General features: G+C 46.7%; 2 protein-coding genes across 3 annotated transcripts in view; one reads left to right on the top strand and one right to left on the bottom strand.

The window, feature by feature from the left end:
* Nucleotides 1–10158, top strand: part of SAMHD1 (SAM and HD domain containing deoxynucleoside triphosphate triphosphohydrolase 1) — a 51099-nt gene extending 40941 nt beyond the window's left edge. For both annotated transcript variants that reach the window (XM_049650834.1, XM_049650835.1), the window contains 5 exons: nt 926–1065; nt 1842–1937; nt 3897–4001; nt 4939–5076; nt 7976–10158. In XM_049650834.1, the coding sequence (XP_049506791.1) occupies nt 926–1065; nt 1842–1937; nt 3897–4001; nt 4939–5076; nt 7976–8110 (614 nt within the window). In that variant the 3' untranslated portion in view covers nt 8111–10158. The remainder of the gene's footprint in view (nt 1–925; nt 1066–1841; nt 1938–3896; nt 4002–4938; nt 5077–7975) is intronic.
* Nucleotides 10159–11759: 1601 nt separating this feature from the next.
* Nucleotides 11760–27392, bottom strand: TLDC2 (TBC/LysM-associated domain containing 2). The gene is made up of 7 exons (XM_049650397.1): nt 27177–27392; nt 22979–23086; nt 21593–21742; nt 20960–21112; nt 18125–18220; nt 13041–13114; nt 11760–11995 (listed from the first exon to the last, which is right to left on the bottom strand). The coding sequence occupies exons 1-7, from the start codon at nt 27390–27392 to the stop codon at nt 11806–11808; spliced, it is 987 nt and encodes a 328-aa protein (XP_049506354.1). The 3' UTR covers nt 11760–11805.
* Nucleotides 27393–27672: the final 280 nt, after the last annotated feature.

Raw genomic sequence — 27672 nt, forward strand, 5'->3', positions numbered from 1 at the left:
CTAGATGTTGGCTGTCTTAAACATAGCAAATGTCATATGACCACTGCCTTAGGGAACCGTTTTCTTACTTTAGTCTTTTTCCCTTAATATTCCTATGAAATAAGTGGACCTTATCCCTTCCCTCCCTTTCAATGCAAGCCGTCTACCCCAAAATATCTTAATTAAATTGGAATAATAGAATGTTAAATTTATTTTTTTATTTAAAAACAATTTTTTTAATGTTTATTTATTTTTGAGAGAGAAAGAGAAACAGAGCATGAGTAGGGAAGGTGCAGAGAGAGAAGGAGACACAGAATCAAGCTCCAGACTCTGAGCTGTCAGCACACAGCCTGATGTGGGGCTCGAACTCACAAACTGGGAGATCATGACCTGAGCCGAAGTTGAAGGCTTAACCGACTAAGCCACTCAGGTGCCCCTCAAAATAAATAAACTTAAAAAAAAATCTTAAAAAATCAAATCAAATCTTAAAAACAACTACCTTCTACTTTCATCATGGAACTTTAAAAAACTTTTTATTATGAAACATACAGAATTCCATGTACCCATCACTTGGCTGCAACAATTACTAACATGGCAATTTTGCTTCATCCCCTCCATCCACCCACTCCCATAAAATACTGGTCTGTTTTTGAAGTAGATTTCAGACATAACTTTATAATTACTTAAGTATCATTCTCTTTAAGAAAATAAAGCATAACAACAAATTAATACACCCCTATTTACCCATCACCCAACCTTAAGCCATCTCTATATGCCCTCTCCCATTCACTAGATTATCTTAAAGCAAATCCAAGACATTGAATGTTATACTGTGCTTACATTTGTAAATGTCCACTTAAAATCCTTTCAGAAGTACAGCGGTGTATGAGTCTTTAAACCCTTTTTTCCCCATCTTAACATAACTGAAATTTTATAAAATTGGCAGATAACATTTTCCTGGAGATTTTGTATTCTTCTGATCCCAAACTGGATGCAGCACGAGAAATTTTAAAAAAAATTGAATGCCGTAATCTATACAAGTATGTGGGTGAGACTAAACCAAAGGGAACAACAAAAATTGAAAAGGTAAGTTGAGTTGTTAATAGTGAAAGATCTCTCTCTTCCAAGAGAGGAAACCTCCAAGAGGAAGCCATTAACCCATCACAATATCATGACTCTGTTCTAAGCCCTCTACATTCATTTTCACTTAATCTCATCAATAACGTGTTCTTTGGTCGTGTAGATGAAGGAACTGAAGCTTGGGAGAGATTAAACAACTTGCCTACAGAAGCACAGTTAGTGAGATAGGATTTGAACCCAAGTCTGTCTTAGTCTAAACCTGTATTCTCTCATCCCAGAAGTGAGAGGGGGTGCCCCAAATTTTGGCTAGATCTAAAGGCAAGAAAATGAATGGGGCCTCAAAATAAGGTATCTGCATGAGCTTCACTGAGAAGCGAAGGACCTGCTGTTTACTAATTTCTTCTTTCACATTATATCAGGTTCTCCCAGATGGTGCATGCCAGATATCCATATCTGTTTTCATCTCCTGCTTATGGAAGGTTTTTCTGTTTGCCAGAAAGCCAGTAACATGAGCCACACTGATTACCACACCCTGCCTCATAACACTTTCCTCCTATTAAGTCAATGCCACATTTTTTTTTTAATGTGGAAGTTTTGTTATGAGAATCACTCTATTGTGATGTGTTTGAAGGATGGCATAAGCCAGAAGCTCTGTATTTGTTAGGGGTATCTCTACCCACTCTTCCTAGTAAAGTGCCATTTTTAGAGAGGGAACCTTTTGTGGCACAAACACTAATGATGAAAAACGGGGGTTCTAATGTAAGGAGTCTTGTCTTTTCTAGGAAAATTATAAAAGACTTCCAGAAGATCTTGCTGGTTCTAAACCTACGGACATCTTGATAGAAACTGAACTAAAGGCTGAAGACTTCATAGTGGATGTAAGTAGTTAGCCCAAAAATATACTAAGTAAAGATTTTTTTTTTTTTTTTTTTAAGATAAAGCCTCCCTACTTCCATTATAAAAGCAGCACATGTTCATTAAAGAAAGTTTGGAAAGGGGCGCCTCAGTGGCTCAGTTGGTTAAGCATCCAACTTAGGCTCAGGTCAAGATTTCGCGGTTTGTGGGTTCAAACCCTGCGTCGGGCTATAACTGTGCTGTCCATTTTGGTAGCCACTAGCCACAGGTTCAGCACTTGAAACGTGACTACCTCAACTAAGTAACTAAATTTTTTATTGTATTTAATGTTGATGACTTTAAATTAAAAATCCACCTATGACTAGTGACTGCCACATTGGGCAATAGAGCCATTCGTCTTAGCGCTTCTATGGAGCCTTACAGTATCCATTCTCTCCTGTCTCTTTGACTTTCCCATCAGCAGTTAAACAGACTTTCATCTTAAGAAAACAACAAACAGGGGCACCTGGGTGGCTCAGTCAGTTGAGCGTCCAACTCTTGATTTCAGCTCAGGTCATGATCTCATGGTTTGTGGGATCAAGCCCCACATTGGGCTCTGCATTGAGCCTGCTTGGGATTCTCTCTCTTTCTCTCCTTTTCTCTGTGCCCCTCCCCAACTTGTGTGTGCCTACACGTCTCTCAAATAATAAACAAACTTAAAAAACAAACAAACCGCACCTTCACCCCTGTCAAACTCCTTGAAAAGTATCCCCCTTTTACCTTTCCCAGGTACCATATTCCTCTCCATATTCTTCTTTCTTGCATCTTTTTAACAGCCAAGCTTCTAAGAGTTGTCTTCTCTCTCTTTTTTTTTAATTTTTTTAACATTTATGTATTATTTTTGAGAGAGACAGAGTGAGCACGGGAGGAGCGGGGCAGGGGGGCAAGTGGAGGTTGGTAGATACAGAATCTGAAGCCGGCTCCAGGCTCCAAGCTGTCAGCACAGAGCCTGACTCGGTGCTCGAACTCATGAACCGCGAGGTCCTGACCTGAGCCAAAGTCGGATGCTTAACCGACTGAACCACCCAGGCACCCGCCCTGTCTTCTCTTTTTTACTTCTCATTTACTCCTAAACATTTTGTGTGTCGCCATCACCATACTAGAACTATTCTTCCAAGATCAACAGTGACTTCAGTGTTACTTAACCCAGCTCACCGTTTCAGTCCTGTCTGCCTCAGAGCTTTTTCTTCTGCCTGGAATTCTTTTCTTTTCTACCTAGACCTGGTTCATTCCTGTGACTTTCCCAGGAAACACACCTAGTCATTCCCCAAAGCCCCAGACCACAAGGCTCCCTGGTTACAAAGTTTGACAGCACCCTTTGCTTTTCCTTGGTAGCTCTTGTAACAAATGTAGTTTGATAATTACTTAAAAAAAATTTTTTTAATGTTTATTTTTGAGAGAGAGAGAGAGACGGAGCACGTGAGCGTGAGAGGCAGAGAGAAAGGGAGACACAGAATATGAAGCAGGCTTCAGGCTCTGAGCTGTCAGCACACCTTGACGCTGGGCTCAAACCCATGAACTGAGATCATGACCTGAGTCAAAGTCAGAGGCTTAACCGACTGAGTCACCCAGGTGCCCCAATAATTACATTTATAATCATTTGTTCAACCTCAGTCTAGGCTACATGGTGCTGTGGGGTTGGGATTGTATCGAGTTTCCTTGAATCTGTAGTACCATAGTGGCTATCACATAGTGGGTACAGACTTTATACCCTCCTTAGGTTGAAAACACAAATAATCTCCCCCACCCCACTCAAGATTTCAAGACCACATCCCTACAGCACATGCACCAGAGTTATTTTCATTCCACTATGAGCTACCTTATTAGTGCTCTTACTTCTGAACCTCCAGAGAGCTCTGCTTCGTTTTTTGTGACGCTCCTACAACCTTGAATTCAATTCTCATTGTTCTGTGAGTGATTACTAATTTATTCCTTTTATTAAGGTTATCAACATGGATTATGGAATGGAAGACAAGAATCCTATTGATCATGTTCGCTTCTATTGTAAGAGTGACCTCAGCAAAGCAGTCAGGATTACTAAAGATCAGGTAACTACTTGGGCAAAATAAATATACTGTAGTGGCATTTGGCAGATTTATGATAAATCTGCATTTTACATGCAGGTTAGGTCCTAAAGTCAATGTATACAGTAAAAAAAAAAAAATTATTTTTGAAATTAAAGTATATCTGATTTTTGTGTAAATCATCTTAACAGCCAGTTTTTCCTGTTTGCTAAACATAGATGAAAGCACTGTTTTTGGTTTGGTGGCTAGGTTATAAATCTGATGGGAAAGGAGTGTTGTATGGTTGACATCATGTAAGTTAAATGTGTTTATTTGCATATCTTCTAATGAGAGTCTGATCTACGTATAATTACATAATACAAACTTTTTTTAGTCTTAATAATATAAAATTGTGGGACATTTTGCAATATGACAACTATCTTCAATTCTTTTCTTTGGATGACAGTTGGGATAAAACAGCAAAACAATGTGGTGTTTTTAATATAACATGAAAAATGGAGCTTAGGTTGAGGTGCCTGATTTGTTCGGTCATTGGAGTGTGTGACTCTTTTTTTTTTTTCTTTTTCTTTTTTTTTGTTTTTAAGTTTTTAATGTTTATTTATTTTTGAAACAGACAGGGACAGTGTGAGTGGGAGAGGACAGAGAAAGAGGGAGACACAGAATCTGAAGCAGGCTCCAGGCTCTGAGCTGTCAGCACAGAGCTCGACACAGGGCTCGAACTCATGAACTGGGAGATCATGACCTGAACCGAAGCCGGATGCTTAACCGACTGAGCTACCCAGGCGCCCCTGGAGTGTGCGACTCTTGATCTTGGAGTCATGAGTTCAAACCCCACATTGGGTGCAGTTTACTTAAAATCTTAAAAAAAAAAAAAAAAAAAAAAGATGAAGCTTAGGAACAGCTGAGCTCTCTTCAATGTGTGAATTCAAGATGACAGTGAAATCTTTTGTTCTTTGAAAAGGTTTCAGAGCTTTTGCCAGAGAGGTTTGCAGAGCAGCTAATTCGCGTATACTGCAAGAAGACTGATGAAAAGAGCTTGTTTGCTGCACACCAGTACTTTGTTCATTGGTGCTTAATCAGAAACTTCACCAAGCCACAGGTGAGTAGTTTGTTGTTCACGTACTTTGCATAATTTCCTGTTTTTAATTAATAACCTAAAGAGATCCTTATTTTCCTCTGAAAAGTTCTCATTTAAATGATAGTCATTTAGGGGCACCCGGCTGGCTCAGTTGGTGGAGCATGAGTTCAAGCTGGTCAGTTGGTCAGTTGGTCATGAGTTCAAGCCCCACATTGGGTGTAGAAATTACTTAAAAATAAAATCTTTAGGGGCACCTGGCTGGCTCTGTCGGTTGAGCATCCATCTCTTGATATTGGCTCAGGTCATGATCTCAGGTTCATGGGTTTGAGCCCCACGTCAGGCTCTGCACTGACAACATGAAGCCTGCTTGGGATTCTCTGTCTCCCTCTCTCTCTACCCACCCCTCTCACATGCTCACACTCTCTCTTTCTGTCTCTCAAAAAAAAATAAACAATTAATTAAATAATTTAAAAAATATTTAGGGGCACCTGGGTGGCTCAGTCAGTTAAGCATCTGACTCTTGGTTTCAGCTCAAGTCATGATCTCATGTTTCGTGAGTTCAAGCCCTGGGGTGGGCTCTGTGGTGACCCCGTGGAGTCTGCTTGGGATTCTCTCTCTCCATCTCTCTGCCCCTCTCCTCCTGCTCACTCACATACACACACACACATTCTCTCTCTCTCTCTCTCTCTCTCTCTCTCTCTCTCTCTCTCAAAAATAAATAAACATTAAGGAAGAAAACTCCAGCAGCAGATGGATTGGAACTAGGAGAGACTAGAATTAGAGAGACCAAAAGCTATTGAAGTTCAGCTATGTGGCGATAACTACTTTAAAACTAGATACATTCATTCCTTGAATGAGGATTTTTGCTAGGTCCTATGTTAGGTAACAGAGATGGAACAGTATCTAAGACAGACATAGTTCCACGGATCACGCTCTGTTAATAGACGCACAAGTAAATAACAATTACAGTGGTGTGGTAAGTGCTTTGGGGTGGGGCACAGTGGGTACAGAGTCTTAGATGAGCCAAAAGAAGAAGGATTTAAGCCACACTTGGTTGGTTGGTAAAAGCTTATTTTAAGAAGGATTTAGAAGGTGAGACCTGAAGGATGGATGAGGAGTCACCTGGGTAAAGGGGGTGAAGGGGGGAGGCCAGAAGATGATCAAGAACATAGTGCATTCAGGGAGGGGCCCATGGGATTTTACATAGTCTTGTGGGCCAAGAGCAATGGAAGCCATTGAAGTGTTTTAAGCACGAGAGTGACATTCAAGTTTGTATTTATAAAATTCACTAGAGTTGAAACTAGAATGGGTAGAAATAAGGATCCTTGGTAGAAATAGAGATGAATTTGAAGGCAAATAATGTTGACCTTGTACTATAAGATCTTCCAGATAGGAGTATCATGGCAGTTAAATGGCCACTTTTAGCTCTATCAAGTCAGATCCAGAGTAGTTTGACAAATTTAATAGCGGAGACAAGATACAGAAGTTTTGGCAGAGCTAAATGAGCAGAGGATAGTGAGACAACAGCAGGAAGCTGCTGCCACCTCTGGGGGTGGAGGTGGGAGTCCAGGTCTTGGGGCCACCTGCAGAAGCTAGAACCACAGAAGAGTCACGGCCACTGCTGCCAGTGCCAGAAGGGTTCAGGGGAGTAATACCCTCACTTCTCTGTCCTCCTCCCTTCCAGTCTTCCACCTGTGCCCCGCTTTGGCCAAACCTAACCAAAAGCCAGTAGGCAGGGGACCTGGGAAACATACTTTATAAGAGGAGCTCCTGTTAAGGTAGCTCAGTCGGCTAAGTGTCTGACTTTGGCTCACGTCATGATCTCGCGGTTTGTGAGTTCAAGCCCCGCATCAGGCTCTGTGCTGACAGCTCCCTCTGTTTCTGGCCCTCCCCTCTTCATGCTCTGTCTCTCTCTCTCTCAAAAATAAATAAGCATTAAAAAAAAAAAAAAAAAAAAAAGCAGCTCCTGTTACATAGAGTAGAGCAGCAGAAAGGTGGAAAAGTGGATCTGAGAGCACAGGTGCAAATGAAGAGCATGTATTCTACCACAGACATTGTATTCCTAGTGCAGTAAAGGCTCTCAGAGCTCCTGTACCCTCATACACCCTAAGAGAATCCATGCACAAGTTCAAGAACAGTTCAGGATAGTCAGGTCTTAGAGGGCCTTCTTACACTCATTTCTTTCAAGTCATAGTGTCACTTCACTTTGAGGTCATTCCTCATTTTGGGCGGAATCTATGCTGATGGGCCAAAGTTATAACTTTGCAGGAAAAAGTTCAAGTTCTGCACATATAAATTGCCCTTACCCCCCCTTTAAAAAATTTTTTTTTATCATTTATTCATTTTCAAGAGAGACAGAGCGTGAGTGGGGCAGGGGCAGAGAGAAAAGGAGACACAGAATCCAAAGCAGGCTCCAGGGTCTGAGCTGTCAGCACAGAGCCTGACTCAGGGCTCAAACTCATGGACTGCAAGATCATGACCTGAGCTGAAGTAGGACACTTAGACACCCCTGTCCTTCCCCCTTTTGGGCCTCTTGTAGACAAGGACCATCTACTGCAGAGGGGAGTAAGCAAGAAAGGAGCAGGGACCCAGCGAAGTCCCTCTTTCCTGGAAAAACCAAGTTTGTGTTTCATGAAAGTGTATGAAGGGAGAGGGTCATAGAATGGGGGAGTGTGTTGCTTTTGGTCATCTTTGAAAAGAATAGGTCTGTTAGCTTTTTCTACAAAGGCTCTTCCCTGCTTAGGACTGTGGTGTTTCTAATTGGACCTAAGCACAGGGCATATATATAATTTGGGGTTTCCCAAGAGTACATTCGTCTAGAAGCAATCTGTCTGCAAGACAAGGATATGTGTACCTGAGGATTTCCTCAAAATTATGAAAACTGGATTTTATTTGTTCCTGGTTTTTCTTTTCTTGACAGGATAGTGATGTTGTGGCCCCACTTATAACACCTCGAAAAGAGGAGTGGAAGAACGCGGATTCAGCCCAGAGCCCAGATCACTTACAAAAAGTGTCCAAATTTAAAACCCGGCTTTTTCCAGATGACTCTGTGTGAATGTTTGCAACCGATAGTTTACATAAAGTCCTCTTCCCCATCCCCCAACAGTATTAGCTAATTTAGGAAGTTCGGTCATGAACTCTACAAATTTGTGACGAGTGCTTTTTACATTTTGAATGTACACCCATGCTGAAGCTAAGTAATTTTTATCCGAAGAAACAAAAAGGTGTTAGACAGCTCTGGCTGTACATGCTATATGGAAAGCATGACCTTGCCTATTTTAACATTAACTAAAGCCTCTCTTCTTTGTAGTCTATTCTCTTAGAATAATATTTTTTTATGTACTCTGAACTCTTATGACATAATGATTGTTTTTTTGGTTTTTTTTTAAAGTTTGGAAATGAGATAAAGTGCACATTGAAGTATGAAGTTGGGATTGTCATAAACAGCCAAGGTTAAGAACAAAACATAAAATCCTAGCCCCTTGAGGAGGTACCCATCACCTTGAATTTGAGGAAAATTCTTCTTAAGTGATCTAAATATTAGTGAAAGACCTTCCCTCACCCTTTTAGCCAGGTTGGACTAGACAGTAGATGAGGGTGACAAGTGAGTTCCACCTCTTGGGTGAGAGTCCTGATTAATTTATTAGAAATATCTGAGGGCTCTGGCCCCCTCTGAAATGGGACATAAGACTGCCTCTCAGGAGACCCCTACCCCTAGTGGCAGAGGGATTCCCCCAAACCAGGCTGTTCTCTGGGTCAGTTGCATGCAGCTCCAGACCCGGGCAGTTTCTTCGTCCTGATTACTCACTACCGATGTCCCGAGGTCTTTTTCACGATCACTGCTCAGCCTGGAAAAGGCTCCCCTCCGGCCTTCTCTCTGAATTTCCCTTGTGAGCTGATCAAAGGTTGTCACAGGAGCCTTTCTGAGGGCTACTCAGAGCTGGGACTTTGTTGTTGCTGGCTCAATGTGCATGTTACGAATTTCAGAGCAAAGACTGAGCTGCTTGGGATGAGATGAGTGATTATCCCCAGAATTCCAGGTCCCCCTTTGTAGCCCAGTATACCCCACGCTCGTTCTTTACCTCCTGTGCACCACTGTGGTTGAGTGAGTCTGTGCAGAGGGCACCCATCCCCACCTCCATATACACACAATTGCCAGTTCTGCAGAAATTCACCAGGAGTAAAATCTGGAGTTAGAGCCAATGCTGGTGGTAGCCAGAGGGTCCTGTAGATGCAGGGCAGTGGGGAATGGGAGTCAAAGTCCTTAACATCTTATGCTATGACACTCCCTTACAAAAGCCTCCATGGCAGCCTGGGATTGGGGGGCCAGCCCTGGCTCCGGGCAAGAGTACAGCACTTAGAGTGCTGTAACCTTCCGCTCTGTAACCAGGTTCTGTTCTGTTGACCCTAGGGTGAAAAGTATTAGGAATGTCTGCCATTCTGTATTACCACCACCACCCTCCTCCACCCCCCAGCAGATGATCAGGAGTTGACCCTCATTCATAGGAGAATAATTAAAACCCTTCCCACCTCCTCCACCACAGTGCTGTGTAGGTGGGGATATGCGGACATGTGGGCTCCTAGAAGCACAAGTGAAATCAGCCCTGGTACTGGGTCACATCTGTTTTGGCCAAGGTACCCCTAAAACATTCAGTAGGGGAGAACTATAGGGCTCAGACTTAGTGTATCCAGATCCAAGGTCAAGAATGTAATGTTTTTCTGCTAAGATTGTTTTATTTCTGCAACTCTTACCTTTAAATCATTGTGGTTTACTCTGGAATTTTTTAGTTTCAATATTGTATCATTTTGCTGAGAAATAACTTGAATCTATTTTGTTTGCATCCTTTACATATAAATCAGCTGCACTTTATGCTCTTTGCAACTGTTTTAATTATCATAACCATGTGCCATTTACAAGGCTAAATTTTTCTTAAGAAGCGCCTTCACTATTTGTATAAAAACTGAGGTTTTAACAACTTAACCTCTAGAGTTACTGAACTTTTGTCACCTTGAGAATGTTAAGTAAGAACTGCAAGTTTAAATGACTGGTTACTTCATTTGGGTGAGGGAAACAGATGCAATAAAGCTTCACGAATGTATCTTCATCTTGAAACCAAAGGTGTTTTCCTTCATGACATTCTCTTATGTGCCCAGTTTGGACCCTTTTGTACGAAGGAAATGTGTCTAGGAATCTACCCAAATGTTTCAACACTGTGTTGGGTTTGCAAGAGAGGGATGATATTTAACAGGGCTTATGTCATCTGGTTTTCTGGCAGGAGGAAGAAATATGGATGTTTCTTCTTTTTTTTTTTTTTTTTTAATCTTTATTTTTGAGAGAGACAGACAGACAGAGTGCGAGTGGGGGAGGGCCAGAGAGAGACGGAGACACAGAATCCAAAGCAGGCTCCAGCCTCTGAGCTGTTAGCACAGAGCCAGAAGCAAGGCTCAAACCCACAAACGGTGAGACCGTGACCTGAGCTGAAGTCGGACGTTTAACCAGCTGAGCCACCCAGGTGCCCCTGGATGTTTCTTCATTTACTGAGCTCTTGGGACAGGAAACGTATCTTTCCTCCTTTTTCACCTGCCCCAGAGATTCAACTTCTTTTTTTTTTCAACGTTTTTTTGTTTTGTTTTGTTTTTATTTTTGGGACAGAGAGAGACAGAGCATGAACGGGGGAGGGGCAGAGAGAGAGGGAGACAAAGAATCAGAAACAGGCTCCAGGCTCCGAGCCATCAGCCCAGAGCCTGACGCGGGGCTCGAACTCACAGACCACGAGATCATGACCTGGCTGAAGTCGGACGCTTAACCGACTGCGCCACCCAGGCGCCCCGAGATTCAACTTCTTTATCCACATAGGCATATTGTTCATTTGCTGCTTTCCCATCTTCCTCATGAAATTAGAGACTTGCAAGCACCTGGCACACTGACGGCAGGCAGAAAGCCCTCAATGTTCTAGAAGAAGGAACGTGCTACTGGAGTCTTTATTAGTTTCACCAGTTGAGCCCAGGTGTCTGTGGTTTGACAATATAAGTTAAAATAATTTCTAAAGCGTACAGAATAGAATCCCATTTTTGTAAGATGTATATATCCATTGCCTAGAATGTTCGTGATTTGGGGAGTGGTTGAATTGTAGGCAGTTGTAATTAAAAAAAATTTTTTTTAAATGTCTGTTTATTTTTGAGAGAGAGAGGGAGACAGAGTGTGAGTGGGGGAGGGGCAGAGAATCTGAAGCAGGCTCCAGGCTCTGAGCCTCCGGGCTGTCGACATAGAGCCCGATTTGGGGCTCAAACTCATGAAACCGTGAGATCATGACCTGAGCTGAAGTCGACGCTTAACTGGCTGAGCTACCCAGGCGCCCTAGGCAGTTTTAACTTTTTAAATGTCTTCTGGTTTTTCTACAATAAACATGTACTGATTGTATAATCTCTAAAAAGAAATTTCAGGGGGCACCTGGGTGGCTCAGTCGGTGGAACATGCAACTCTTGATCTCGGGGTTGTGAGTTTGAACCCTGTGATGGGCATGGAGCCTACCTAATAAATACATAAAAAGAAATTTCATGAGGGACTTTGTGCTGCTCAGATGAGATGTGAGTGCATTTCACTCTTTCAGAGTCACATCCCCAGGAGAATATTGCTTGTTTCCATGACTGTCTTGGGTCCCCAGACCACAGGGAGGTTTGCTTACAACCACAGTCATCCAGGCTTCAGAGAAAATGGGCAGCCCTCTATAAGGAGGGTCTAGATGGCATTCATGAGCAAGTGTGAGCACTTGTTGCTTCAGGAAGCTTCCCACGATGGGGGCATCCGCTCAGGACCCAGGCCTCCAGTTCCTTGATGCAGAACTGCTCTCGCCGGGCCAACACCTCATTGTTGAAGGTTGCACAGGGGTGGCTTCCGCCGTGATACAAGTCTCCATCCAACCACAGTCCAAACTGGCCACTAAAAAGAAGAGGAAAATCTTGGCATGGCTCACTCCTGGAGGTTGACCTTCCAGATCCTCACCATCAGCCTTTGGCCACACCATGACCACAGCTCTGTTTTGACTATCTCATCTTCCCTTAAGCCGATTTATCCAGAATTGTTGGGAACTCCACATGTTGTTCCCCATAGGGCTTAGAGCATTTTTTTTTTTTTACAGTTAAGTTATTTCAATAAACATATACAGTGGTATAACCATCGCCACAGTCCGGGTTTAGAACATGTGGAACATTTTAAAGATGGTAATGCTTAACCAAAGGACTGAATCTTAAGGCATGGACTCAACCCCCAAAACACATCAGAAAGCATTCGTTCTGATCCCCTCATTTGACAGCAAACCAGGCCGGGGCTGGAAAGTGGATTGCCGATTGCAAATCAGCAATGGCTGGTGTGTTCTTCTCCAAACTGGCTCGGGGAGGAGGGGGGGGCCTCTTCAGGCAGTTGGGAGAGCAAAGAATTTGCCTGCTACTAATCCGACAATGCTCTCATCTTTGCCCCCAGGGTAAGATTTTACTCTGCCTGAACATGGAGTTCTCATCAGGGGTAAGACTAACCTTTTCTTCCTAACCCATTCATCCCCCTCAGCATACACACACACACCCACGCACGCACGCTGGCTTCCTGGGCAGACGCCTGCCTTCCCCCGATGAGTTATGTTCCCTGAGATTATGAGGCTGACAGGCACATGTAAGGCTCACCTATCCCTGGACTCCAGCCTCATCCGAACATGCGGAATGCTGTTCCCCAAATCACATACATTCAGACTAGGCTGTCACCGACTATAAACACATGCCATTCTTTCCTCTCGGTGTTTACTTAAAGTAGGTTTGACGGGTTTGGCTGGGAGACTGGGCAGCACCTGGGAAGTGTTGAAGGGAGAGGCCTGGAAGTTAACCACCAGCCTCATTTTGTCTGGGACAGCCTTGCCCGGTATTTCCGGATGGGAGAGGGACCAGAACACAGACTACCCCAAGACTCCAGAGTCGGGGAAGACTGAGACACGCACCTGCCACTGCCCATCATCAGTGAATCCAAGTCTCCTTTCACAAAGAAAGAATTCCTTCCTGTCCACTTGAAGACCTGGGGTGACAGGAAATGCTAGGTTACTGGAAGAGTCCTGCCCTTGCAGTTTGACTCCACACCACTGGGTGGCAGTCTTTCCATCGTGGACGGAACAGAACATCCAGGCCCAAGCCCCAGCTAAACAATAGGAAGTACCCCTGGCCCCTAGACTCTTGAGATTTCTTTACATTTTTCCCCGAGGGGGCTCACCTCCTTTTGCCTTCCAGTCTGAATTCCCACAACCCAAAGCCCGTCTGTTCTAGGGCAGACCAGAACTCTCTGAAGCATCCTATTTCCAAATGGAGAGAGGAGGGGGAAGGTCCAGGTCAGGAGTTGGGCCCTGATCCTGCCATCCACTGTTTGCTCATCTCTCACTGCAGCCTGCCCTGTGCTGCCGCACACTCCCGTTCCTCAGCAAGTCTTGTGGGCCCCACCCCAAAGAGACACCCAGACTACTCCCATTTCTGTCCTGTCCTTCTCCACTCTTGCCCACCCAATCCACACCACAGTCACTCCTCACTCACTCACAGCCTCCTAAAGCATCCCTGCTTCCACAGTCACCCGCCCACAACCCATCTTCACACAGAAATGTGATCAGATAGTATTCCTCTGCCTAAAGCCTCCAAGGGCTGCCCATTGCAATGGGAATAAAATCCAACTCCTGGCTAGAGCTGACAGCCCAGGTTTCAGCAGGATATCCTTTCAGCAGGATAGCAGATCCCTGCTTTCCTCTCTGACCTCTTCTCCCCCTTATTGACCACACTTCAGCTACCCTTGCCTTGCTGTCCCTGGGATACCCAGAGCTATTCCTGCTTTACGACCTTCACACTTGCTGACCCCTCTACTGCGAATGCTCTTCCCCCAGATCCTTAATTGGCCCACTTCTCATCTTTCAGACCAAATGTCATCCCAGAGAAGTTTCCTGGATCACCCTGTCTAAAGTAGCCCTTCCTCCCACACCCTGTGTCCTTTTCCTCAGCATTGACCACCCTTTGAGATGACCCTCTCCATATGCCAATGTGCCAATGCCTGCCCCACTGACATGTAAGCTCTGTGAGGGCTGTCTTGATTCCCAGCAGTATTCCCAAGACATGACATAGATATCTGTTGAATGAATGAATTATTCAAGAGTCAATTTGGCTAATAAAAATATTTTTAGAGGGCCACAAAGGTATAGCATATTACGGCCTGAAATTAGTTGTTCAAAATATTCTATGAGCAACCAAAGGGTTTTTAGCAAGAAAATAGATTAATAAAAATAAGCGTGGGCTCAGAAGAGGTGAGAATTTAATATTAACAAGTGACCATGAGAAGACAGAACCATTCAATTCCTCCTCTACTTTCATCGAAGAATATGACCTTCAGACTTGAAGGAGTAAGATAAACATTGTGACAGAAGAAACTAAGACCATGTTCATGGGCTGTTTGGAATCACTATCAAGGAGCCACTGGGAATTCATAAAGAACACGAGAGGTGCCAAACGACCAAAGGTAGGTAAAGATTACCCAGGTTTTAAAAAAACAGGATTCCATGGCAGGAGACTGTGAAGACAACCCCTGTAAAAAAAATTCATTTCATTCAACAAAATTTTTAAAGCATTTAGTACCAGGCACTGTTTTATGTTCTGGGTGAAATGGTGACTATAATAGACAGAATTTCTTGCCCTCACGGGACTCCCATTCTAGCAGGCAGGGGCAGGTAACTAAGTAAAATATGCTAGGTGGTGACAAATGCTAAGGATAAAAAAGTAGATAAGGACAAAAAAGGGTTTCCGAGGAATAGAATGTTGTAAATTTAAATTAGTTGGTCACAGAGGGCCTCTCTGTGATAGTGACATTTGAGCAGAATCCTAAAGGAGGTGAGAGCTGAGCCATGTGGTGATCCAGTAGAAGGCAAGCTAGGCAGAACAGCATGTGCAAAGGCCCTGAGGTGGGAGCAGGCCTGCATGTTTAAGGACCAGCTCAGAGCTCACTGTGGCTACAGCAGAGTGAGGGAAAGGAAAAACAGCAAGAAGCAACATAAGAGAGAGGCCAGAAAATGTAGGACTTACAGGTTATTATAAAGACTTCAGCTTTTCTCCAAGAAAGGAAGCCATTGGCAGGTTGAAGCCAAGGAGTGACATGCTCTGACTTACCTTTTTAAAAGGAACACTCTAGGTATTGTGATGACTGAGGTGGAAGCAGAGAGACCTGTTAGGAGGCTATAGCAGGAACAAAGACAAGTAATGATGGTGGCTTGAACCAGGTGACAGCAAAGGACATGGTGAAAAGTGGTGGGTTCTGAATACAGACAGAGAAGGCAGAGCCATCAGGATTCATTGACAGCTCAGACGTGGGATGTGACAGAGAGGAGTCAAGGACTCAAAAATTTTTGGTCTCAGTAGCAGAAAACATGGAGGTGCCATTAACTTCACTGGGGAAGCTGGCAGGACGAGTCGATTTTAGCGGGAAAGTCAGGGGCTCGGTTTTGGACAGGTGAGGCTCGCAATGCCATGTCGGAGGTCCAAGCAGAAATGCTGGGTACTAGTTGGATATATGTCAGTTCGGAGTCCAGGGGCAGAAGCCATCAGTACGTGCATGGCATGGAAAGCAGTGAGAATGGACGAGACGTTGAAAGAAACAAGGGTAGACAAGAGTCAAGAACCAAAAACTGAGTTCTGGGCCCCTGTGATGTTGAAAGGTTTGGGAGAGGAGGAGCCAGCAGAGGATTCTGCCAAGGAGTTATCAGTGCAACAGGAGGAAAATCCTAGAACTTTAGAATTCTAGCATGTGAATACAGGAAGGCAAGTAGTAATTAGAATCCAGCATGGGTTTACTGTGAACTGCAGACCCCTTTCCTGTTTCCTGGAAAGAGTACCAGGCTGGCTGATAGAGGCAATGCAATAGATAGAGTGTGTTTTGCCTTCAGCAAGGAGTCCAGAGCTCCTTGTGACCTACTTGTCATGTGATCAAATAATCGCTGAGTATATGTGTAGGTTCTCGGTCCATTCATGGGAGGAGAGATCTCTAACAGCAAACAAAAACACTTGGAACTGGTTCTTTATCCATTGAACAAATATTTCATGAGGGCATGCTATGCCAACGCAGAGGGCTATGCCCTCCCTCACACTCTGACCCCCTACCCATTCGCCTATTGGGTTCCTAAATGGGCATTGCCTTCTTTCCAATTACTGCGCCTTTGCGCATGCTCCAAGAAGACTTTTCCCTATGCCCTCCATCACCTGGTGATCTTCTGTTTGTCCACCAAGACGCGATGCAAGAAGCTCCTCCTCTGGGAAGTCTCCTTTGATCTCCCCACCTCCACTTCATCCATGTGCTTCTCCTTGGGGTGTCTTCCACAGCACTGATCACTCTAGATTGTACTCGTCTCTCCTCTGCAAGCCTGAGAGCATCTCAGGGCAGGGAACTTCGGACATTTAGGAGGTAGTGTAGTGCTGTGGCTGAGTTTCAAGCTCCGGGGCCTGTTCCTGCATCGCATCCTCACTACCGACTGGCTGTGTGAGGTTGAGCAAGTGACTCAACCTCTCTGTGCCTCAGTTTCCTCAACTGCAAGATGGTGCTGATAATAGTATGTACCTCACAGGAATGTTGTCAATCGAATGCACGAATTTGTGAAATGAGATTAGAAACTAATCTGGGCTGACAGCTCAGAGCCTGGAGCCTGCTTCGGATTCTGTGTCTCCTTTTCTCTCTGCCTCTCTGCCACTCGCACTCTGTTTCTCTCTCTCTCTCTCTCAAAAATAAATGAACATTGAAAAAAAAACTTTTTTTAAGGTAGTGTCGTCTTTCATGCCGGGCATGCAGTGCTAAGTAGTTTTGTTCACTAAATAGCCCAGAGATGGAAAAGCTTTAGATGGGAGGGGTTGGGGACAATTCCCCTTCCTCCTTCAAAAGCCCTGCTCTCTGGCAGCAAGTGCCATATGACAACACCAGTCATCTTGTCTCTGCCAGTCACCCATCTCCTCGTCACCAGTCACCATTAATTAGAGGCATGAGCTCTGGCTCACCATCCTCTCCTCCTTCCTAATTTCTGCCTTGGTCTTTGGTGAACTTTGCCATCCACACGGACCCATCCAATGGCTGCCCTCAGCTCCTCTCCTCTTCCTCTCAAGGGCTTTTCTTATACCCACCTCAGCCACTGTCCCTTACGGTCACAGCCAGGAGCCTTACCAGTCTGTTTCCAACGTCCCTCGCTCTGTGTCTTATATTCCAACACACTGTCCCACTTGTGTCATTGCCCCAAGTCTCTGACCTCAAGGCCACTTCTCATCTGTTGTTTCCATCTTTGCCTCATTGTCCTTCAGCCTCCCTGGCTTCCCTTCCCCCCACGGATCCTGTAGATTCTGTGGTCCATTTTGTATTTTCACTCCCTTCAACTTCTGCTTCCCTCTCTCCCTCTGTCAAACCAGCTTGGCCAAAGTCCCATCCTGGATGAGCCCTCCCAAGGACTCTGTCCATGCCTCGACCCGAGGACCTGAATGCAGCTGGAGGAAAACACGTGCCCAAGTGACTGGCTTGCCTTTACACTGACACTCCCCACCTCCAGTTAACGCCACGTAGCTGTCCTTATGCTTGTCTGGTTCTTTCTCACAGGCCTCCCTCTCCACTCCGGTGATGACAATTTGATACTTTCTCTCTGCTCAACCTTCACACTTCTCCATCCTCACTCTTAGTTGATGACCTCACCCCACACTTCATAAGAAGACTGAAGTCATCGGATGTGTCTGTCTTCATCTTCCTACCTGTACACCCACAGATCGACCTGCACTTGGACCCATCTTGTCTTTGCAGCCTGCATCTGGTGAGCAACACGCCTCTTCCTCTCTGAGCCGGTCCGTGGCTGCCAGGGATCGACTGAGCCCTTTTAAGAAATGAAATTGGGCAACGCACTGCCCGCCACTGCCTTCTGGGAAAGATAGATGGATACCAGGCATCCCAGCATAGGGAACGGATCTGGGAGCCAGTAGGACCCCAGGATCTTTGTCGTAAGTCCTCCTTCCCCCCTCTCTAGAAGGTTGGGAATATTACCTTCAGCTGTGGGGAGAAGGAGAAGAGGAATGTCTCTCCAGTACCATAGAAGCCTTTGCTGAGTCGAAGAGCCGAGGAGGAGAAGGCCCCAAACATCTGGAAAGCAGAAGAGCTTGATGTTGCAGCTGGAAGGGAGTGGAGGTCCTCTGGCAACCCCGCTCTCTAGGCTTGGTAATATAGGCTCATCCTAGTAGGGCCCCTGGGGAGCCTGGGACAGAGCTGGGGGATGGAGAGGGCCCCAGAGCCCATCAGTGTGTCCCTTCCCTTAACACTCCCCAAGGAAGAGCCCTTGCTGGTGTCCTCCTCCTTTTTCTTAAATGTACTTATTTTGTATAAGCAATCCTTGTAGAAAAGTATTAGAAGTTATAGACAAGCAGAAAGAAAATATGAAGCCATCCCAAATCCCCCTCCGCTCCCCAGGATAACTATTCTTAACATTTTTGTGCATTTCCTCCCAGCATCTGTTTAATACCAGTGTGCGTATTCTTATACAGAAAACCAGATCCTATAGTACGTCTGTTTTTTTTGTTTGTTTTTTTTTTAGTTTTATTTATTTAGGTAATTTCTACACCCAACGTGGGATATGAACTCACGGCCCTGATATCGAGAGTCACATGCTCTTTCAAATGAGCGAACCGGGCACCCTGTACATTGTTTTGTAAGCTGCCTCCCCCCTTCACTTTTCTTCATAAAAGTCCAAACATCCAAAAAAAGTAAAAGTCCGGCACAGAATACCCTCCATGAGGATTTAAAACTGTAAATGTGTTTGCCATATTTGCTTTCTCTCTCCTTATATTTTTTTGGTGTCCTGTTTGAAATTGCAGGTATTATAACCTTTTACCCTTAAATAGTTCAGCTCCAAGAATGGGGACCTTCTCACATGTAACCACAATACTATCATCTCACCTAATAAAATTAACAGCCATTTCATAATATTATCTAGTATCCAGTTCATAATACATTTTCTCCACTGGCCCAAGAGTGCCTTTCATATCCTGCTTTACAAACAAAAACTTGGGGGGCACCTGGGTGGCTCAGTCGGTTGGGCGTCCGACTTCGGTTCAGGCCATGATCTCGCGGTTCGTGGGTTCAAGCCCCGCGTCAGGCCTTTTGCTGACAGCTTGGAGCCTGGAGCCTGCTTCAGATTCTGTGTCTCCCTCTCTCTCTGCCCCTCTCCACTTGCACTCTGTGTGTGTGTCTCTGTGTCAAAAATAAATAAACATTTATGGGGTGTCTGGGTGGCTCAGTCGGTTAAGTGGCCAACTTCGGCTCAGGTCATGATCTCACGGTTCGTGAGTTCAAGCCCCGCGTCAGGCTCTGTGCTGATAGCTTGGAGCCTGGAGCCTGCTTCGGATTCTGTGTCTCCCTCTCTCTCTGCTCCTCCCCCATTCGCGCTCTGTCTCTCTCTGCCTTTCAAAAATGAATAAATGTTATAAATAAATAAATAAATAAATAAACATTTAAAAAAAATTTTAAACAAAAACTTGAGGGGTGCCTGAGTGACTCAGTTGGTTAGGCGTCCGACTCTTGATTTCAGCTCAGGGCATGATCTCACAGTTCATGAGCTCAAGCCCTGCATTGGGCTTATGGCAACACAGAACCTGCTTGGGATTCTCTCTCTCCCTCTCTCTGCCCCTCCCCTACTTGCTCTCTCTCTCTGTCTCTGTCTCTCTCTCTCAAAAACAAACAAACAAACAAACAAACTTGGGGCACCTGGCTGGCTCAATGGGTGGAGCACGCAGCTCTTGATCTCAGGGTTGTGAGTTCAAGCCTCACATTGGGCGTAGAGATTACTTAAAAAATAAAAATAAAATCTTAAAAAATAAAAAAATGAAAACAAAACCTTAACACTTTTAATAGCTATGACTCTACATCATTTTTCTTACCAGCCCTTGGCAATATTTCACTATGTAGCGGGACCATAGCTCACTTAGCCATTTTCCCCTTGTGGAATAGTTGGTGGACTGCAGGTTTTCACTCTCATACACTGTGTTGAGGGGCAGAGGCAGGATCATTGGGAGGCAGCCATGGGGAGTAGGTTTTGACTTAACATAAGGAACCACTTCCTCCTAGTCACTGGCATTCAGCCAAGGGGCTCCATCCTGAAGAAGTGAGCTCTCTGGCCTTGAGGTGGAAAGTCCTGGATCAGCATCTTGAGGATGTTAGGAACTCCTGCCTACGTGAGGGTCCTCAGAGACCCATGAGATCCCTCCCAGCTCTAACATGTTCCTTCCACAGAAGAGCAGTTGAAACCAGCTTTTGTCCTCTCCACTACCCCGTCTAGAGAGCCTGCCAGAAATCCCCTCTTGGTGAGACCACCTGGATTTGAGACAGCGCCCTCCCCAGGTCCCTGCTGTGAAATGCAGGCGCTTCCTGTGGCTGCCTCCTCACTGGCCAGCTCTCTCTCTTAGCCCCTCTAATCCATTCTCCCACCCGCAGGGGGATGTTTTCAAAGCGTAAATGGATCATTAAGGCATAGATACCCCACTTAAAATGTCTTCCTAGTTATTTGCTTAACTCCTGACCCTGCCTCCCTATTAGGCCTGTAGCTCCAAGAGGGCTGGAACCACTTCTGTCCTGACGTTGGTCTAGTCCGTGTTTAAGCTGGCACAGAGAAGGTACTTAGTATACACGTGTTGAAGGGATGAATTAGGAAACGAAGGGGGGAAGGAATGGCTCTGAGCAATGTAGGTGTCACTGTCATCATCAGTGTCCATTATAAGTGACTTGGGCTATCACCTCTGCCTCTAGCCCCTGAGGCTGCCCTGGGGCAGGGCCCACTGTGTGTGGTTGGGCACCCCCAGAACTCCAAATTGGGGCCCTGACCCAGCTCACCTGCCCGTCCTGGTCCCTCAGCACCAGCAGCACTGGCCCACTGTGGCCTTCCATCTGCCTGTAAAGGCTCCGCAGGCTGAAGCCATTTCTCGACGTACAGAAGGCCAGGCTCCAGGAATGTCCGGTGACTCTTGGGGGGAGGTGGAGGCTGAGCTAGAGACAGGGCTGGAGGTGAGCGATGGATCCACGTCCTGCCCCGCGCCTCCCACCATATCTCTGGTACTCCACTCACACGGGCATGGTGCTTTACAGGTTACAGAGGAGTTTACTGTTTCCAAGGGCTCATTACCAGCCTTCAGAGAGAGGGATTATTATTCCCATTTTACGGTTGAGGAAAATGAGGCTCAGGGAGGTGAAGCAAGTTGCCTAAAGCCCACGCAGGGAGTAAGTGGCAAAGCCAAGATTTGAACCAAGGTCAGGTCTCCCTCGGTGCTCTCTCCCTTTGGTCACCTTGGTCTCTAGAGGCTGGAGAATAGATGAGATGCTGAACCCCTTCCCCTAATGCACCCTACCTCATCCTTCCACTCCCATCCCAGCTTTGGGACATAGCGGAAGTGACCCCAGGTGTCCCTGGACCTGGCTGGGGTAGAGCAGGAGGGTGAGACCCTCAGGCTCCTCACACTGTGCCCGAACCTGCCTCATCTCCGAGGTTCCTAGAACCTGGCTGGCTTCTGCCAGCTGGGGCTCCACAGGATCTTCAGGAACAGGAGCTGAGAATGGGGCCGGGGCTGTCTCCTCTTCCTCACCCTCGTCCACAGACACAGCGTCCTCCACCCGACTGGGCTGTGAAGACACAAAGAGCCCTGGTGAGTCGAGGGACAAGGAGACACCAGCTTCCATGTCTCCGGAGCCCGAGAGCTTCAGCTGCCTCATCACCCCTGCCCAGGGCTCTGCAACCGGCAGCCCAGCCAGAGAAGGCTGGTGCCCATGACAGACAAGTCTGCCCCTGCCCGTATCCGGCTTCTGCCCTGGCCCCTGCCTGCCGAAGGTCAGAGGTACGTGTGCCCATCTGATGTGGCCATGGGTGCTATGGTTTTCTGCATGCTCCAGATCCAGAGGATCAAGTTCTAAGCTCAGGGGCAGGAGAGAAGCGCTGGTGGCAGCCCAGCCTGGCCCTGGGAGCTACATCTGTGTGCGTCTGCACGTGGAATAATAATCCTAACACCACCAATACCGATAGTGGCTGATATTGATCAGCACACACTGGGTGAAGTGCTTTTGCTGTGCATGACCTCCCTGTATTTTTCCCAAGAATCCTAAGAAGAAGGTACTCCTTACTGCCCTTATGTTACAAAGAAAGAAAATAAGGGTCAGAGGTTCCCTGTCAGCCGGGGAGACAATGCGTGTAGTAGGGAGTAAGTGCGTGCGGGTTTGTGTAAGATGTGCGCTCGTCCGCGTGAATGGGTGCATTGGCTCCACATAGACCTGTGTGGGCAAAGCAGTGCGAGGAGATGTTGAGTAACCGTGTGTGTTTACCTGTCAATGTGTTTGTGAGTCGGGATTGTATCAATATGTGTGTGTGTCAGTGTGGATGTGTGTGGGTTTATGCATTCATTCAGTTACGCTTCCACTCTGTACCGGAGTGTACGTTGGAGCGTGCGCGTGTATGTGGGTGTGTAAACGTGTGCGTGTGCGTGTGTAAAGGTGTGCCTGCACACGGTGACTTGGGGGAATTTTTGTAAGAAGGAGAGGCCTCCTTGAGGATGAGAAATGACCAGGACGCTGCTTTGCTATTCCCCAGGTTCAAGCCTGGGGAGCAAGTCCTAGCTGGGTGGGGCTTCTGGACAGAGCTCCATCTGGCTGGAGACAGCCGTCTGTGCTCCTTAGGGTCTCCGGACCAGGGGGTGGGTATCAAGGCCCCTGGTTCCTGAGCTCTGAACTCCGGGCCAGCTGAGGAGGGACTTGGGAGGGGGACACATCACACCTGCCTCCAGTGCTAGCCCAGATCCCATCCCGCCAGAGATCTGGCCTCCCGCACCTTTGCTGACCTAACCCCCCAGCCCAAGCTGGGCCCCTTACCAGCCGAGTGTAACGCCAGCGGAGACCTTTCATTCTCCTGTCCGAGCCCAGCCGCTGGCAGTAAGAGTCCTTAGCCGTCACGGGGGAGAAAGCACTGCTGGGAAAGGCCTAGAGGTGAGAGGGAGAGGCCTGGGGCACACCCTGCTAGCTTCTGGCCACCCAGCTGCCCTTTGCTCCCTCTCACCTGTCACTCCCAGGATGAATTGTCGCTGGGTGGGTCTATGAGGTCAGCTACCCTCGGCATTCAAGGCCTCACCTGCAGTTTGTGACTAACACACATTAACCGTACATGGTAAATTCTAGCTGTGATTCCCTTCCACCTCCCTGCCCTTCTGGCAGCTTGGCCTAGGGATTATGGCCCTTTGGGAAGATGCTTGAGCTCCAGGCTGGGGGTCTGGAACTTCTGGTTCTCTTTCTGGCCTTGGTTAAGTCCCTTGTACCCTTGGGCTTCGGTTGTCCCACATGAAACATGTTGGACCAGATTATCTCAGAGACCCTCCCAATACTGACTGCCAGGTACTCTCAAAGCCAATGAGTATATCAGAACAGATGCTCGAAAGGAGCCAACCCTAAACCAGAAGAACAAATCTTGAAAAACAAAAAACAGGGGCGCCTAGGTGGCTCAGTTGGTTAAGTGTCCAACTTCTGCTTAGGTCGTGATCTCACGGTTCATGAGTTTGAGCCCTGCGTCGGGCTCTGTGCAGAGCCCGGAGCCTGCTTGGAATTCTGTGTCTTCCTCTCTCTGCCCCTCTCCCACTTGCACACTGTCTCTCTCTCCCTCTCTCTCAAAAATAAACATTAAAAAGATTTTTTAAATAGATACATTTTTTAAAAATCTTCATTTTTCTAATTTAAAAAGACATGTTAATTATAGACATTTTGAGGAATCTAGAAAAGAATAAAGCAAAATACAAAAATATTCATAATTTCATCTCTCAGGGATACACTCTCTACCCTTAAGGTATTTTCCCCATCTTTTTCATTTATTTAATATACATATATATACACACTTTCATAAATACATCATACCATGTATAATTTTATGAAGTGGCTTTTCCACTTAACAAATGAGAATTTTCCAATGACATTCAGTACCTCTTGAACACACGATTTTTAATGGTTACATATTATTTTATCACAGGATACATATCATTCATTCCTCAACTGTTGGACATTTTGTTTACTTCTAATTTTCTGTAATTATAAGCAAAACTGTAATGAAATCCCCTGTTCATAAATCTGATTATATCCTTTATGATAAATTTCAAAAGTTGACCGCTGAGTCAAAGGGCATGCACTGAGTTCTTGATAATGTTTCCAACAAGGCTTCCCAGTGCTTAAAGCCGACCCATCTCAAAGCATCTTTAGGGAAGCTCAGGGTAATGTATTTCTGATCATCAATCACAGATAAAGAAATTACCACTCAGAAAGGGAAGAGACTTAGCACAGCCACACAATAGTATAACACGGAGGTTACAAGTACAGGCTCTCGAGTCAGGGAGTTCAAATCCTGGTTTTGCCACTTACTTGCTATGTGACCCTGGGCAAGTTACTTAACATCTCTGTGCTTCGGTCTCCTGTGAAATACTAATATCCACCACACAGGGCTGTTGTAAGAGTAAATGAAGATAATGCCCGAGGAACTAGGATGCTGGGGCGTCTGGGTGGCTCAGTTGGTTAAGCGTCCAACTCTTGATCTCAGCTCGGGTCATGATCTCAGGGTCGTGAGATGAAGCCCCGTGTCAGGCTCCGTGCTGAACGTGGAGCCTGCTTGGGATTTTCTCTCTGCACCCCGCTCCCCCAAGAACTAGGATGCTGAGCCCAGCCTCCATTACCAGTTTGGTGAGATAAGCCACAGTGGCTGGTGTTTCATAGCACTGGGTAAATGACAGTGCTTATTGCCTTTCCCCCACACTGCCTCTGAGAAGTCCAGGGCTCAAATTCCAGACAAGTGGCCACTTAGGCTCCACCTGGGCTCCTCTGGGACAGATCGTCACTCCATCACTCAGCGTGTGGAAGAAGTCGCTCAGTGGGGAAGAAAACGGAAGGAACTGTGGAAGAGTGTACTCACGCTGCAGAACCTTGGCTTCTGGCAACCTCCACCAGCCTGTCCAGCCCGATGGTTTCCTTAGTGCATCTCCCAGACTCTCCCCAGACAGAGGGCCACTTCCAGAACCAACTCTTCCACTCGGAAGTCTGTCCGAAGCAGCTTTAGCTCGGCACCCTGGTCCCCCAGTGGTGGCTGGCACGTCTGCCCCAGTCGGGCTCGAGGCCCTCCTCCCCGGCTCTTATACCTCCCCAGAGGGCGGCAGGTCCTGGCCCTGTGCCCGCTCCTGTTCCAGTTGGGAAGCCTGGCAGTGATTATCATCCATCAGAAACTCAAATCCCATAAACACACACAAACAAGACCTTGTCACCCTCTGGCCCCAGCTCTGCCCTCACCAGCCCAAAGAGAGGGAGGACACTGAACTTCTTGGCTCGTAAACTCCTCTTACCACACCTATGCCTGAAGCCCACCACTAGGAACCTATCTTTATTGGGTACAGACGCTATAAGAAAAGGCAATGCTGTGGGATTCTCCATCCATCACCCCATGTTGTAGGGCTCTGCCCTGATACTCCCCGATCTCAGATAGGGCGGTGACTCTTTCCTCAGTGGCCTGTTGTGAAAGTAGGTGAGATCACGCATGGGAAGCCCAGTGCTTGGCACACAGTAGGTGCTTTGTCCACGTGGGCTGCCTTTCTGTCCCTGGCTCACAGTAGGATTCAGTGAATGCTGTGTTGTTGAATCACAGAACCCCAAGTTGGAAGTGGCTTCAGCTGACCCCAGAACAAGCAGTCTCCAGCCAGGGCAGTATCCCCTGGAAAGTATGTCCACCAAGTGATCTCCTGGCCTCTACTGGGTGGGTGAGCCCACTGGCTCAGGTGGCCCACTTCATTCTCACACAGCTGAAAGAGATCCCCTCTGCTGGGCTTTGTGGAGGGGACTTGAGTTCCTATCAGGTCTCCTGGGACAATGCCCCCTCCAGGAAGGGGGGGATGAAGAACAGACTTGTATTATGGGGAAAACAGGCAAGTGAAGGGGCCTGTTGCTACCTCAAACATGGCTGTTGCAATATGTGTTTAAACTATAAATGGTTCAGGGGTCACATGTCTGGCTCTCCCAACCTTATTTCCCCCATGCTGCATACCCGAACCATTGGGCACTGGGCACTTTGAGAAGCCAGTGAGATTCGCCTTGCTGTCCCATTCTTTGTCCTCATGTCCTGGAAAACCTAGCATGTGACCTGTCAGGAGCACCAGTTGCCAATAAGAGGCCCCTAAAAGCTTCTTGATGGGATTCTCGGTGCCAGAGTGCCAGACATCCCAGCCCTGCCTCCAAGCTTGCCTTTTCCTTTCTTTTCCAGACCACACGCCGCCTCTTTCAGAACTCTGATATCCTTGCCAGGAAACAATTTGAATGTCCAGGAAAAAGGGGGAAAGGTTAAGTGACCCTTGGAACATCCACTCTGTGGATTTTTTCTAAGTATTAAAAGTAATGTTTGCAAAGAGTTTGTAAATGAGTGGGGAAATGCCTCTGCTGTCCTGAGGAGCAGGAGAGGGGAGGGGCAGAAGAGAGGGGGACAGAGGATCCCAAGAGGGCTCCATGCTGATAGCTGCGAGCCCAATGCAGGGCTTGAACTAATGAACCGTGATATCATGATCCTGTTAAGTGAAAAAAGGCAGGGAGGACGGGCCGCGTGGTTTCAGCGATGCGAAATACACCTGAGGACTTTAGGAGAAAAATGATAGGGGTCCCTTCTAGAAAACTCCCCATGTTCGCTGCACAGACTGGCTTCACTCTGAACCTCAGTTAGCTTCCTACGATGGCCTGACACACCCCCTCGCGTGTCCTGGGAAATCTGATTTCTGTTCTCTGAGATCTAGGTCTGTGCCCTCCTTGGTCTCCTCACTCTCACCTGGCGACTTAATTCTCCACCGAGAAAACAGAAGCCAGCTGCCAGCCGTCCCCTCACCTTCCGGACAGAAGCCCCTGCATCTCATCCATCTCTAAAGGCCCTCGCTCCGTTCAGAAGCCAGGCCCCTATCACTGGATCCGTCTGTCTCCCCTTTTCCATCCCGGCTGCGTCCATCTCTCGCTTGTCTGTTCTCTCTGCCTCTCTCTCTCTCTCCATCTCATGCGACAGTCCCTCCCCCACTGCTCCATCTCTCTTCCTTCTGCATTCTGCCTCCGTGTCCTGTTCACTCTTCAGTCCACTCCCCTGGGCTTCTGCCCCCACCACCCCTGCTCTTGGCGAGGTCCCCAGCAGCCTCTGAGTCGTGCTGTGCAGGGAGCACTCTTCTGCTCTCCTCTTCCTCCAGCTTCTCCGCCACTTGACAGTCTGGTCTAGTGTCTGGGCCTCCGGACAACACATTGCTGCACGTTCTCTCCTACCTCACTGGCTGCTCCCTCTCTGGCTTTTTCCTTTTACCCATGTTCTAGACTAGCAATTCTTTTTTTTTTTTTTTTTAATGTTTTATTTACTTTTGAGAGAGAGAGAGTGCGGGCAGGAGAGGGGCAGAGAGAGAGGGGGACAGAGGATCCAAAAGACAGCACAGAGCCCCACACAGGGCTGGAATCCACAAACTGTGAGATCACGACCCGAGCCAAAGTTGGATGCTCAATCGACTGAGCCACCCAGGTGCCCCTAGAAA

This window comes from Panthera uncia (assembly GCF_023721935.1).
Source record: "Panthera uncia isolate 11264 chromosome A3 unlocalized genomic scaffold, Puncia_PCG_1.0 HiC_scaffold_11, whole genome shotgun sequence".
NCBI lineage: Eukaryota > Metazoa > Chordata > Mammalia > Carnivora > Felidae > Panthera > Panthera uncia.

What these genes read in the sequence shown, in the direction of transcription:
- TLDC2 (XM_049650397.1), bottom strand. Translation starts at nt 27,392, where the DNA reads ATGTGTTGTCCGGAGGCCCAGACACTAGACCAGACTGTCAAGTGGCGG. An exon ending in GAAGGAAGAGAGATGGAGCA is followed by an intron (nt 23,087 to 27,176) that starts GTGGGGGAGGGA and finishes TCTCACCTCTAG; the next exon opens with GCCTTTCCCAGCAGTGCTTT. An exon ending in TGAGGGACCAGGACGGGCAG is followed by an intron (nt 18,221 to 20,959) that starts GTGAGCTGGGTC and finishes TCTGCTTTCCAG; the next exon opens with ATGTTTGGGGCCTTCTCCTC.